Source organism: Odontomachus brunneus, unplaced genomic scaffold (assembly GCF_010583005.1).
Source record: "Odontomachus brunneus isolate Ranch 3 - 2012 unplaced genomic scaffold, Obru_v1 Obru_scaffold_072, whole genome shotgun sequence".
Classification (NCBI taxonomy): domain Eukaryota; kingdom Metazoa; phylum Arthropoda; class Insecta; order Hymenoptera; family Formicidae; genus Odontomachus; species Odontomachus brunneus.
Window position 1 is genome coordinate 1493057 of NW_022639522.1, and position 13598 is coordinate 1506654.

The window sequence follows — 13598 nt, forward strand, 5'->3', positions numbered from 1 at the left end:
TAATGTCCTTAATATGTCCCTAAAGGAAAAAATCGCAAATCAAGTCCGCAGATCTCGCGTTGAATGCTGTGTCGAACATGATGATTAAAATTTCGAGCAATTTATGCGTTAATAAATCTTTCGTGAAAAAACATTTTTTAAACCTCATTGACATTCCAAACCACGTTTGGAAATATTAGGACCTTAACTTAGTTTCCGCCCGCAAATGTTAGATGGCAATGCAAACAGTTCTAGTAGTCATTACTAACGAAACAGGTAGTTTGTGATTAATTTCGACATTTCTCGATAACATTCAGTCAGCATACACAATTATTTTCCTAAACAACAATTTCTTTTGCTTTGTGAAAAATGGAACGCGATAAAGTGTTTTTTCGACATGTGCTTTTGCACTATTTTGATTTGAAAAAAAGTGTAGCAGAAGTTCATCGATTACTTGAAGAAGGTTATGGTGATCGAGCTCCATCACATACAACATGTAAAGAGTGGTATAGACGATTCAAAAGTAATGATTTTGATGTCAATGACAAACCACGCTCAGGACAGCCAAAAAAATTCCAAGACGATGAATTGCTAGCATTATTGCATGAAAACTCGGCTCGAACGTTACAAGAACTTGGAAACGAGCTAGGAGTTACTGAAGCAGCTGTTTCCAAACGTTTACACGCCATGGGAAAGATCCAAAAGGAAGGAAGATGGGTACCACATGAATTGTCTGAAAGTGCCATTCACAACCGTTTCAATATCACGGTTTCGTTGCTTGCCAGGCAAAAAAAGAAGAGTTTTCTGTGGCGTATTGTGACTGGCGATGAAAAGTGGATCTACTACGACAATCCCAAACGCAAAAAATCATGGGTAGACCCAGGACAACCATCAACATCGCAGCCAAAACGGAACATCCACGGTCATAAGGTAATGCTTTGCATTTGGTGGGATCAGCAAGGAGTGCTGTACTACGAACTGCTGAAACCAAACGAAACTGTTACTGCCGATGTCTACAAATGTCAATTGAACAAATTGAATGATGAGCTGTTGCGAAAAAGACCAGCAATAGCGAGTAACAGGCGCAAAGTTATTCTCTTACACGATAACGCTCGGCCACACACTGGAAAAACCGTCAAAGAAACACTGACGCAGCTCGAATGGGAAACTCTTCCTCACCCAGCGTACTCACCAGACATAGCGCCTTCTGATTACCACTTGTTCAGATCGATGCAGCACGGCTTGAGTGGTACACGCTTCCGAAATGTTGAAGAAGTGCGAGAATGGGTGGACGAATGGATTGCTTCGAAACAAACATCGTTTTATCGAGATGGTATCGCCCAGTTGCCAGAAAGATGGCAAAAAGTTGTAGAAAGTGATGGAAAATACTTTCATTGAAATAATTTAAATAAATTTTTTACAATAAGTGCTTTTTCTCAGTATTTTTTGGGCGGAAACTAAGTTAAGGTCCTAATACTTATAATCCAACTTACTACTTTTATATTTAAGATGTCGATTATCTCGTAAACGATGTATATTAGCAGTTTTTTACTGGATATGATTTTAATTGCAAATTATCTCTACTGTGTAAATATGTGAAAAAAAATTATAGGTATCCATTTAAAAAAAACTACGTTGATCTTCATAACTCGAAAAGATCACGAGTAGAAAAAATTTTTACATGCATTTTGTAGCTGACTAAGAGCCATGTAAATTTCGCTTATTAAACTTTCTTGTAACTTCAACTAGTTACGAGATATTTGCTCGGGCATTTGTGGACGGACACCCTGTATATTAAAATTTCACATTTTCGTCTCTTCACTTCCGCGATCGCGGAAGAGTGCGAAAACGAATCAGCAACTATTTAAAAATCTTTCGCTTGTTCATCACTCGTTCCGTGATTTGTATAGCACGACATAAATGACCAAAATTCCAATTACAATTCGTTTTATTTGTTTTAGTTGGCATGAGATGGGTCTGTACGATACACCTGCTATGATAGACTACATATTGGAATATACCAGCCAGAAAAAACTATTTTACATAGGCTTCTCTCAAGGAACAACGCAGTTTTGGGTTACGATGTCTCTCATGCCGGAATACAATGAAAAAATTAAACTTATGTCCGCCTTAGCTCCGGTTGCTTACACGGGACACATCACTGGTCTGTTGAAAACCCTCAGTTACCTTGCTTATTTTTTCAGGGTAAGTAAGGATTGAATGGCATTAATTTCTTACAATTCGAGTACTTAGGTAAGAACCGCCAGTAAACACCAACTATCAATGACATAACATCAATGTTATAATTTCCCACTCAATAATATAACATAATTCCCCACTCAATAATATACAATGTAACATATATGTTAAGTGACAATGACATATTGTTGAGTGAGAAACTATAACATTAATGTAAGATTACTGCTAAATGATACTTACTGAGAAGGAAAAATGTAAGTAATCAGAGTAAAATTTTCCAAAAAATAAAGTATTTTTCCAAAACATTCTCCAGTTTACACATATGTTGAGTAAGTAATTGCATTATCATTATCTTTCCACAAACATATGAGATTATAAATTGTATTATCATTTATAACAAAAAATAAGTACATCTACTTGTGTAATAAATCACTTAGCCTGAGAAAGATTACGTTTCTACTGTCAGTCTTAAAATGTGAGTTGAAGTAGATTTCAAAAACATCCGAAATATACATACATTCAATGTTTTTGTATTTATTATACGTTGTATTGTATTTATTATTTATTATTCACTCGATTTGGCAGGGATTATACAAGTACACTGGATACTTTGAGCTTTTGTCAAGTACATTCCTAATGAAACGGATGTCGTATGCTATATGCAGGAAAGGTGTAATAACTCAGCCTCTCTGCGAGATATTAATCTATTTGGTTGGCGGTTTCAGCAAAGGTGAATTTGATCACGTAAGTTATGAACGTAATAAAGAACGTAATAAAGAATAGACGTATGAAAGACGTATGAAAGAACGTAATAAAGCGATGAATCGGAAACCAAATGATAGATTCCGATTCGCTCTTGAACGAGAGCGATTTCACCGATTATATAGCGCGTTGCATATTTTTAGGTGGATGTGGGGAAGTTTTTGCAATTCACTCCCGCGGGATGTTCGTTTAAACAATTAGTCCACTATGCGATGGGTGTTCAAAATCCAGGTATCGATTCGTGATTAATCGCGTGCTCTCGAGAACGAGATTTTTCGATTCACCATGCGCGCGCACTCGCGCGATTTACGTGCACAATTTTCCTTAGATAGATAAATTGGTCTCTTTTGCAGGACATTTTCGATCCTATGATTACGGCATGTTGTCGAATATTAGGAACTATAGGCGAATTGTACCGCCTGAATACCCTGTGCACAAAATTACAGCCCCGATAGTCCTGTACGTCGGTTTGAACGATTGGCTGGGTCATCCAAAGGTAGATCAAGGCGTTTGCTCAATTTTCCTTTATCACAAAAGATCATAAATCATTAAATCGATCGTCTAAACAAAGGAAACAGATCTCCGCGATCATCCACTGGATTTGGTATTTTATTTTGGTGTAACATATCATAACATTTTAGGATGTTGAGATATTGAAGAAAAAATTGCCGAATCTTGTGGAGGAGTATACGGTGACGCTAAAGAAATTGAATCACTTTGACTTTCTGTTTGGCCTGCACATACGAGATCTTGTTTACGAACATGTAATTGAAAAGATGAACTCCATTCCATAAGGGTAAGAGATTATCGGATTTTCGTTTGTCGCACTGTGAATTATGAGCAATTTTATTTAATTGTGATTTGCGTGTTCTAGATTAGTGATCAGTGATTCCAGTCCGATTTCCCTTTACCCGCAAAGGCTACATTGCGAACGCGCAGAGCCGTCGTGGGAAGGAGAGACACGGTTACTTCGACTGATCTTCTCGCATTGCGTAACTTTATCTCGTGTCCTTCTCACATGTAATCATATAAACTTTGTACGTTGTCCGCTCGTGCATCGTGTACAGCATTAATCAAGATATGACGATGCTGTCTTTTTCTCTCTCTTTTTCTGCTCTTTTGCTTTTTATTATTATAAGAAAAAAAGAGAGAAACCTCTGCGCATAATCGATCGATATTTATATATATAGCCTTATGTGTATCATTATTTATTGTACCATGCAGTTTTATACACTATTTAAGAAGATTGAATGTGATATATTCAAAATATGTAACTGTATACACATTGCGCTGATACGTTGACGAACTGAATCATAGTGAAATCGTTGAAGCCGAGTGGAAGCCAGTGGAAGATGCTGAAACAAAATAAGATTTCTAGGACTCCTGGTTGAAATACAGGCGCTCGTAGCACAGTCAATCTACATGATCATCGATCAGTGATCTCGGCAGAATATTCTTTTTTTTTAACATTGTTCTTTTCTTTTCCTCTTAGCAAAATCCGAATTTACTTTTTCGATTCTTAAGTCGTTTGTGTTAGAAGTACAAATTGATTTGTTTGTCGATTGAATACAAATTCATACACCCTATTCACTGCTTTCTGAGTTCAATATGTTAGTACAATATAATTACATAACGCTTACTTGTAAATATATATTTATATATATATATATATAATTATATTAAAATATGATAAATTAAATTGGGTGATAGTCTGAGTTTGTCGCGTAGTTTACTGTACAAAACTTATTTCTATCTGTGAGTCTATAACTCTGATATCTAAAACTTGGTTGGAAGATTAAGGCTTATTCTCGTGCTTGCTTTAATTTACCAGACTTTACAGACAAGGTAAGGAAAATGAACGGTCGTTCGTTATTTACAATTTTTTTTTTACAAATGGCCTATTCAAAGTCTTCTGGCGAAAAAACAGCTAGACGTTCAAACTATGCTATTTTAAAATTTTTTTCATTCTGTGATTTACATTTCCAAAGTATTTCAGGTATCGGCGCAATGTTACTATAAAATACGTCATTCATGTATTACATTGTCTTATCACATGAATTGCACGAGTCAACTGTAGACTTGGACTTGGATCAATTATGAACGCCGTTAGACATAATATTCAAAAAGAAAAAGGAAGGGAAGAACCGATTAGCTGCCATATTATGTTTCGATAAATCTATTATCAATAAACGGAGTTAGTTGAAACAAACAAAGATTCGATAAGAATTTGATATCTCAATACCGAAAAAGTGGCAAAAACAGATTAGAAATAGAAATTTTCTTAAGAATGCATCGTTCAATTGATAAAAAATTATCACTGGTAATATCTTGATAAGTTTTGTATGTATATATGTTAAATTAAATATAACACACACACACACACACACATATACATATGTATATATATCTATAAAATGTATTCGATAAAAAATCCTTATGTTAAATGTATGATTCAATTTGGCGAACAAACATAAGGATTCGTGTGTACATGGTATACAAACTCAACGACTTTATATCTACTTCAATTTTCTTCAACTATTTTCCAGGAATTCCTCCATGGAAAATTAGTGCAAAAAGAAAAGAATTAGCAGAAACTTTATATCTTATATCTTATTGCCTTGGTTTGTTTCAGTCTGTTACGCTGACATTACAGATGACGATATAAAACTAATGACAGCCAATTTTTTATAAATGTATCCTAACGAATCTAATCTTGATGTCGCATTATGCTGCTCTCACCTCTTACAGCTAAATCATAATGCACCTATCACACTTTTCATAGTGCAACTTAAATGTAGTTGAGTAAACTTTTATTTGTAGGTGTTTAAGTTGCTATCGCTAAATCCTCGAAAACTATTGAGCAGACTTCACTATTTGTCAGAGTTATCCATTTTGTAATAACAAATTGTCATGTATTTTATATATATTTTTCTAATAACGCGCAAAGCATGAATTCTACCAAACCAAGATACGTAAAAAGAGAAATAAAAATGTAAGACATCCATTGTCTTTTTAATTATTTATATTTTTAGTAAATATAAGAAAATAAATATATAATATGACAAAATAAAAAAAATTATAAAAAACTATGAATATAAAACAATTTGTATGAGTACCATAGTTATTGACTTTCGACTAAATAATCTAAGTTAAATAATCTGAAATAACTGATCGCATTCTGGAAATCCCAATTTCGTTTATGTATAAAGTACATAAGTACTTCTATTACTAATATCACCTCTGTCATACTTGTAAAATTAAAAGAGAAAAAAAAGAAAGAAAATAGAAAAATACAGTGATATTCCTGCAAAAAATATATCTGGAGTGAACAAAATATATCTTCGAAGTTCCCTTCCTTGTCTAAAAAAAAATGTAAAAAAGAAAAAAGAAAGAGGAAAACACACATCTTCCATCACTATGTACAAGCGGCGAGCTTATATACTGTTCTTACGAAACTGGTTAAAAGGCTATCAGAATGAATGTACATACAACCTTGGCTCGAAGTGAGGATCAGACTCAATTCCTGTACCGATGTGACGACTTCTTACCATCGCGATGGCCCGACTTGGATCGCGATTTTCTACTGCGATCCCGCGACCTCGATCGGCTCCGTCGCCGGCTCCTGGAAACATAAGACCTCGACCGTCTGCGCGAACCCCTCGAGCGGCTGCGCGACCTCTCGCGACCGCCGCCGCGCGATCTTGAACGAGATGCCGCGGTCGTTCTTCTTCGCTTCGTGTGCGACTTGCTGCGAGACCGACTTCGCCGTCTGTCTCTATCCCTGGACCGCGAACGGGATTTCCTTTTGCCACGAGAACGAGAGCGCGACGACCATTTTCTGCTGGCGGTGGTGGTGGACGCCGATCTGGAGCGCCGGCTGCGGGAGCGCGAGCGCGACTTGGCACGCTTGCGATTGCGCGATCGCGACCGATGCTTCCTATCGCCGACGCCGTCGCCACTGGACCTGTGATTGCTGGAGGATCGTGAGCGGTAATTCTTGCGCGACTTGACCGCCGATCTCGAGCGTGATCTTCGCTTGCGGGAACGACCTTCAGACGAGCGTGATCTAGACCTTCTAGAGGACTCGTTCCGCGACTTGCTCTTGCTTCTGCTCCTGGACTTTCGTCGTCGATGGTCCCGCTCACGTGATTGCTGCCGTTGCTGCTGCTGTTGCTGCTGCTGTTGTTGCTTAGCCGAGCGTTTATTGTTGGTCTTCTTGGCGGACTCGCGACTACTCGACTCAGAGCTGCTCGTGGAGTCGGAGCTACTCGACTCGGAATCGGCCGATCCCGAGACAGTGCTGTTAGCTTTCATCACGTTGTCGGCCGGCGCATTATTCTGCGTCGCCGCTGCCGCTGTCGCTGTCATCGCTTGTGGACTTTGGCCATCACTCGACAAAGTTTCGGATGCTTCTCTCTGATTATTTATGGTTTCTTTTTCATCAACTAAAGTGTGACGTGACGAAGTTACACTCGATTGCTCAGCGCCCGCATACAATTGTGTTGTCTGTCAAAACATACCTGACTCTCTGCAGCTAGTATTACCGGTATGATTTTCCTGTTGCTTATTATACTGCTCCTCGTAACGCTGCTCTTCCCGTTCATCCTCCTCGGCGAGCCGCGCCTCGATCTCCTCCTCAGTCTTGCGGAACGCCTGCTGACGCCGTCTTACAGTTTCCTACGATATTCATACGTGGAGTATCTATTTTGCTTGAATCGCATACTTGAATTAAACGAAATAGTTAATGAAAGAAAAGAGATAATTGGAATGTAACACAGGACGTCGAATGCGAGAAACGAAATAGAAATGCGTGCTCTTCGTTGAATAATTCGTCAAAGCGCTCACCATTAGTTCCTCGTCGCTGTCGTCGTTCTGAACCTGCGCGTGCTCACTCTGCTCCTCCTCGGACTCGCTGTTACTGTCGCCGTAGATGCCCAGACCTACGGCATACAGAGGCCGAATTACATCCGTTTCTTACGCACGACACGGTTTTCTCGGAGTCGAAGTAGCAAAAAAGAAGAAAACAAAAAGAACATACGCTCGGCTCCGATTAATTTTCGCAGCCGCTACTTTCATCGAGAAATGTCCTGAGACAGAAAGCCAGAGAGACGGACGTCTCTCTCGCGCGGTTGCAGTGATAAATCTCTACGACCGAAACGGCTGGACAACGTTAACACGGTTAACGCCAATGTGGCGTGTGCATGCGCACAGTAACCCGTCTTTCTTTCATTTTTTTTTCTTTCGTTCTTTTTTTTCTCCGACGAGTTACTGCGCGTTGTTTCGAACTCGGCTGTTCCCTAAAGGACGCCGTCGTGCGCGTGGGTTACGCTATAAAATATTGAGCGTACTCACCGAGCTTGCGAGTGATCTGAGCAAGAGGGGCCATGTTGTTGAGGGATGCGACGGGGTTCTCTCCTGCGGGGACTTACAATACACACGCATTTAGTAACCAATCGCTAAAAGTGCAACCGCACTGAATGAATTGAATGACTCCGAATCGGCTCATTCATAGGAGCGAATCGTCCCCCTCGTCCCCTCGTTTTTTCCACTTCTCTACCTTAAGAAATCTTTACAGCATTATTTCACACTTACAAGTCGAACTACGATACTCTACGCGCAGGAAAATACATTTGCGGACGGCGATCCCTCCGCACGCGGACTGTAATAACGCGACTAGACTCATCAGCAAAACCCGACGGACGACGAAGCTTCACGGGAGACGTTAAGGACACGTATGTGAGGATTTGGATCGCAGCTAAGTTTAAGTTAATCGAAAAGCCAAATGGCAGTACATGCGTACGATGTAAGATGGATATGCGAGATATCTACTTTCAGTTATTGCATCAGAAATATCGTTGACCATTATAATAGCCAAGCACCTTAATCGAAGTAAATTCCGATTATAGAATCAGAACATTGTGTTTACGCTATGGGATAATGAATACATAATACTAGAGTTCCTTTTATATTCTAAGATAGAACGCACGCGAAATTGCATCAAAATGATCACGAAATCGGAACGGAAAAAATATGTCTTACGATACACACAAATCCCTGAAAACGCAAAAAAAGCCAACAGGATGTCCTCTGATGTTGCCTGAATAATTAAGTCTACGCATTAAGGAATGCTCCGTTTAATACTTTCAAATTCGTATTACACAATCGCACAACTTCGTTGCAGCGTGGCACGAGTAAGTTCACTGAATTGGACTCCGCGCGCCGACGAGCGAAAATACGGAAATTCAATCGGTTAGTTCTATCGTGTGTATCTGGGGTACCTTTGGTACGTGCGTGGCTCCAAACTTCTCTGCATACCGAGCCGATCTCTTCGTTCGTCACTTCCAATAGTATCTCTGTCAGCGATCTACGTACCATCAACATCTGTACAACAAAAATTACAATAACTATGTGCTGGTCTGGTAAATAATGATTGATCATATTAATAGCGCACAGATAATGGCATACAAGAGTCGTATCGACAGAGATATTAACTGAAATTAATAAAAATCCGACTTGTATACTTCTATAAACGTCGGTTGTATCAAGTTGGTTCAGAATTTTTTCCCATAGAATAAACAAATTTTATTTGTCGATATATTTCTACATTAAAATTATTTGATTAGTCTCAACACTTATTTAATGTTTACTGAAAAAAAGATTTTTTAATTAATCTGATAATTCATCAAAATTTCAGTTAACTTTCAACTAGATGACAAACGCATTCTTGTGTATCCTAGCATTAATATATAATTAGAACGGAATAGATTTTCCTTCACTTACTATGTCCTGCATAATCTCCTCCCGAGAACGCTTCGATATGACAGGAGGTGTGCTAACTGCAACTGTTGGACTCTCGTCGGCAACCGCGTGAGATTCGGGTGAGTCCGCATCTCTGAATCGTGACTTCCGTGGTCGAAGCACAATGTCAGGAGTGCGATCGTAGTTTTTTTCCGCGGCTTGCTGTCCACGTACACTACCCGTTTCAAAATCCTGTTCAGTTTCCTTCTCAGAGTCCGAATCCTATAGCAGAAAAGCAATAACAAAAATTTTTTAGTGTTCAAATCCAAAATGAATTTTGTTGTTCATCAGCAATATGTCACACTCAATGAATACATACGAATTTGCTTTTGCTGGGATTAAGCACCGCACGCGCTTCATCTTCAGCCTGCTTACGAGCCTCCAACTCTTGTTTCCTTAAAACCTCTAGTCTTTCCCTTTCTACAGCTTTCTGCTTTTCTTTTTCCATTTTCTCTAACCCTTCTCGGAGCCATGCCGGTAGCTGTCGCCGTTTTGCGGCGTCTGTATGCAAGTGACAGGAGATACACTGTCAAATTGACTAAAAAAATTTCTTATTATTTTTACCTATAGTTGTAGTGGTGTCTTCCTCTGGTGTCTTTTCTCTGTCATCTCGACATCGAGCTGGATCTATCCCTCTCATGTGAGATGCTCTGTTCATGTGCCTTATACCCTTCATGAAACCAGGTGGTTGTGGTGGTACTGTATTAGGCGACTCTCCAGACCAATAATTAGTAACCTGTAAACAACCATTACAACAAAATACTCAAATATAATATTAATGTTTAATACACGTTCAATGTAAAAATTCTATGTTCAAGGTAAAAACAGCAGAAAATTTGAGTATTTTTTTATTATTCTTTCACCTGATTATATGATTGTGCAGGAGATACTGAATTATATGAGTACATTGAAGGTGCAGGTGGAGGTGTATTAAAATCAGTAGTTGTAGATATTGTCGGAGCTGGTGGTATAACTGGTACAGTTGGAAGTCCAATTGGTTTCCCATCAGGACCTGTGACACCAGGAGGAGGCACACCGCTCCATTCCCAGCTTCCTGTGCCAGATGTTGAGCTGTTCCAGTTATCCCACTGATTCCATTGGCTCCAGGCTTCTGTTAATATTAAAATACAAACAATATCTTTAATAAATATAAACAAGATCTTTTATTATATATATATATATATATATATATATATATATATATATATACATACATATATATACATAAGAAATGTGATAAATAAAAAATATAAATGTGACAATAAAAAATGTAAATAAATAGTACAAGGAAGAAATGAAAGGTTAGTCAATTCTTCTCAATAACATAAAGTCAAAGTCATGGAATGTTTATTAGAATGGATTATTAGAAAATTACAATTTTCTTTTGCAAATTATTAATATTATATTTACAAATTATAAGTATTACATACTTTTACAAATTATAAATATTATATTTATAAATTACAATTTTATTTTCTTTCATTAATTTATACTAAGAACTTATAGATCTGTTATTCATCTTTAGTTATAAAACTACCAAAACCATATGTCTCCCCTTACCTGATCCACTGATGTTTGGAGCAGGTGGTGCAGGAGGTACATCATCGTCTTTAGTGTCCATATCCATAGGAGCCTCACCACTTCCATCATTTCCTGGACAAATAGTATTTATAGTAGGTGGCGGTGGTGCTGGAGGTACAATCGTCTCTTTCATTTTTATCCATTGTTGAGCTAGTGCTGCCCAGTCCACTAAAGGAACAATTAGTTACCACTCATGTATATGTTATACAAAATTTTAGATTATTAATAATGTAAGTACATATATACAAACCAGATTACCTTGATCGTTACTCATGTTTTGATAAGTAGAGGGATTAAGAGCCCACTGAGTTGGATAATCTTTCCCCTCAAACATTTCACCACTCATCTTCATCAACAACTCTGCAAGAGCGGGAAGAAGGGGAATAGGAAGAAAGAGGGAGAAAGATAGAAAGGGAGAAAAAGAGAGAGAGAGGGAGCAAGTGTAAAAGAGGAATCCTTATTCAGCTGTGTATTTAACCTATTGCCTGGAGGAACATATCCTAATCATTTTAATCCGCTAAAGCATACTCAAAACCATCAACGAAAACGCGACTTGTGCGACGGTAAGAGAAGCATTCCCGCGTACTTCTTAACACTCCCGCGGCGTCGATCGATGTTTTAATACGGTCTCTGCTGAATGTGTTGCGTACGTTGCGTGAAATTTATGTACAGCAGTGTTGCGAAACTCGTAATTATCAATCACTTGCTGTTTTCTCGTATGGATTGAAGTAGTCGGATTTCACCTTGGCCGAAATGATCTAAAATCAAGATGAAATTCTAGCAGCACTACCCGGGAATATTTTAGCGGAAAGGTGTCAAACATCCTACCGATTCAGCGTGATATTAGCCGCACAGTGTTCTAGGAACAGTCTTGCCATCACTGTAACATTTCCCAAATACCATTTTTATAAAATTACCACACACACGGTTAAGCTGAATAATTACATAATTTTTTCTCAAGAGCGGCAACGTAAAAAAAGGAAGTTTTACGTGAAAAATTTCACATTGGCATAATTCGGAAAGTTTTATGATCAATAATGGCTGCGTTCGCTTTGGGTGCTTAGGCCTGTTCTACAATACGTCGTATTTCGCTGCGGAGTGCAGCCGATGGGCCAATCAGAGGATTTGTTTTTCGAGACGAGTTCTTATTGGACCATCGATTGTGTTCCGACCTTTGACTATGGCTGCGTTTAGGGAGACGTTATTTAGCGTTATGAGCGTTCTCTGTCCTTGTTCAACTTTCAGGAACAAATAAGGACAGAGCACACTCATAGCGTTAAATAGCGTCTCCTCGAACGCAGTCTATAGGTGTTTACGATAAGTTGTCGGATTAGAAATCCGACTGAACAGTGGTACTCAATCGATCCATTTCAAAAAATTCCCTAGCTTAATCAGATTTTAGTAAAAGCTGTCTCAGCAGTAATCGGATTAGCTTCATAGCGACGTGAGGTGATACTTTATCCTCAAGAGAAATAAAAAGATAAAAGTCGGTAGGTACGTAATTATTATTCTAATGATTAATGCGTATCATTTTCCTTATATATCAATATATGAATAAATGATCTGTTACACTATTACTGATATTAAATTAATGAAAAGGAGTATTAGTAATCTCACGTGTGGTAAACATTAACCTATAATAATATTGGATTTATGTTATAATTTCGTATGTAACAAAATAAGAACAGTATAAAATTTGTCAAATTAACATTTCAAACATACTAATTTTAAAATATATTAAGGACATTTATGCATTTATATATAGATACATATAAATATGTGTGCTTGTATATGTATGTTTATATGTGTAATCTATAATTATTTACACACTTATATTTTTATATAAAAAGAATATTTATATTTTTATATACTACTGTGTCCAAAAAGTAAGACCAGTTTTTATTTATTTCAAAAAATATTTATTTATTCTTCCAAATCTATTTTGTCACCTTCAAAGTAATCCCCTCCCGACACAATATACTTATGCCAACGTATTTTCCAGTCCTTGAAACAAGAATTAAAATCGCCTTCCGGGATGGCTTTCAGAGCGCGTAGCAATTCACGTTGTATCTCTTCTATCGTCTCAAAACGATTTCCCCGCAGTGGTCTTTTGAGTTTCGGGAATAGCTAGAAATCACACGGTGCTAAATCAGGCGAATACGGTAGTTGTGGAACGATATGGATCGAATTTTTGGCGAAAAAGTCACGAAGAACGAGTGCAGTGTGAGAAGGTGCATTATCGTGATGCAAAAACCAAGAATTGTCTGCCCACAATTCTG

General features: G+C 38.0%; 2 protein-coding genes across 8 annotated transcripts in view; one reads left to right on the forward strand and one right to left on the reverse strand.

Annotated features, from left to right (window-relative positions):
* LOC116846956 (lipase 3-like) overlaps positions 1 to 4639 on the forward strand; it is an 8510-nt gene extending 3871 nt beyond the window's left edge. For all 3 annotated transcript variants that reach the window (XM_032821423.1, XM_032821422.1, XM_032821424.1), the window contains exons 5-10: positions 1941 to 2184; positions 2764 to 2922; positions 3084 to 3171; positions 3294 to 3436; positions 3582 to 3736; positions 3815 to 4639. In XM_032821423.1, the coding sequence (XP_032677314.1) occupies positions 1941 to 2184; positions 2764 to 2922; positions 3084 to 3171; positions 3294 to 3436; positions 3582 to 3734 (787 nt within the window). In that variant the 3' untranslated portion in view covers positions 3735 to 3736; positions 3815 to 4639. The remainder of the gene's footprint in view (positions 1 to 1940; positions 2185 to 2763; positions 2923 to 3083; positions 3172 to 3293; positions 3437 to 3581; positions 3737 to 3814) is intronic.
* LOC116846955 (arginine/serine-rich protein PNISR-like) lies at positions 4133 to 12375 on the reverse strand. Of its 5 annotated transcripts, none has more exons than XM_032821420.1 (13): positions 12148 to 12375; positions 11906 to 12077; positions 11578 to 11804; positions 11299 to 11487; positions 10602 to 10849; positions 10303 to 10474; positions 10058 to 10239; positions 9721 to 9960; positions 9219 to 9321; positions 8293 to 8364; positions 7786 to 7880; positions 7461 to 7617; positions 4133 to 7385 (listed from the first exon to the last, which is right to left on the reverse strand). In XM_032821420.1, exons 3-13 carry the CDS (start codon positions 11669 to 11671, stop codon positions 6457 to 6459), a joined length of 2481 nt encoding a protein of 826 aa, XP_032677311.1. In that variant the 5' UTR covers positions 11672 to 11804; positions 11906 to 12077; positions 12148 to 12375; the 3' UTR covers positions 4133 to 6456. The 5 variants fall into 5 exon arrangements, with proteins under 5 accessions (XP_032677311.1, XP_032677309.1, XP_032677310.1 ...); XM_032821418.1 differs by having other exon boundaries at positions 4133 to 4295; positions 6433 to 7385; positions 11578 to 12077; XM_032821419.1 differs by having other exon boundaries at positions 4133 to 4295; positions 6430 to 7385; positions 11578 to 12077.
* Between the last annotated feature and the right edge of the window lie 1223 nt (positions 12376 to 13598).

Coding starts and splice junctions, on each gene's coding strand:
- LOC116846955 (XM_032821420.1), bottom strand. CDS start 11,671: ATGAAGATGAGTGGTGAAATGTTTGAGGGGAAAGATTATCCAACTCAG. Junction 10,850..11,298: donor TCCAAACATCAGTGGATCAG/GTAAGGGGAGAC, acceptor TAATATTAACAG/AAGCCTGGAGCCAATGGAAT. Junction 8,365..9,218: donor GAGCCACGCACGTACCAAAG/GTACCCCAGATA, acceptor GTGTATTGTAAG/TCCCCGCAGGAGAGAACCCC.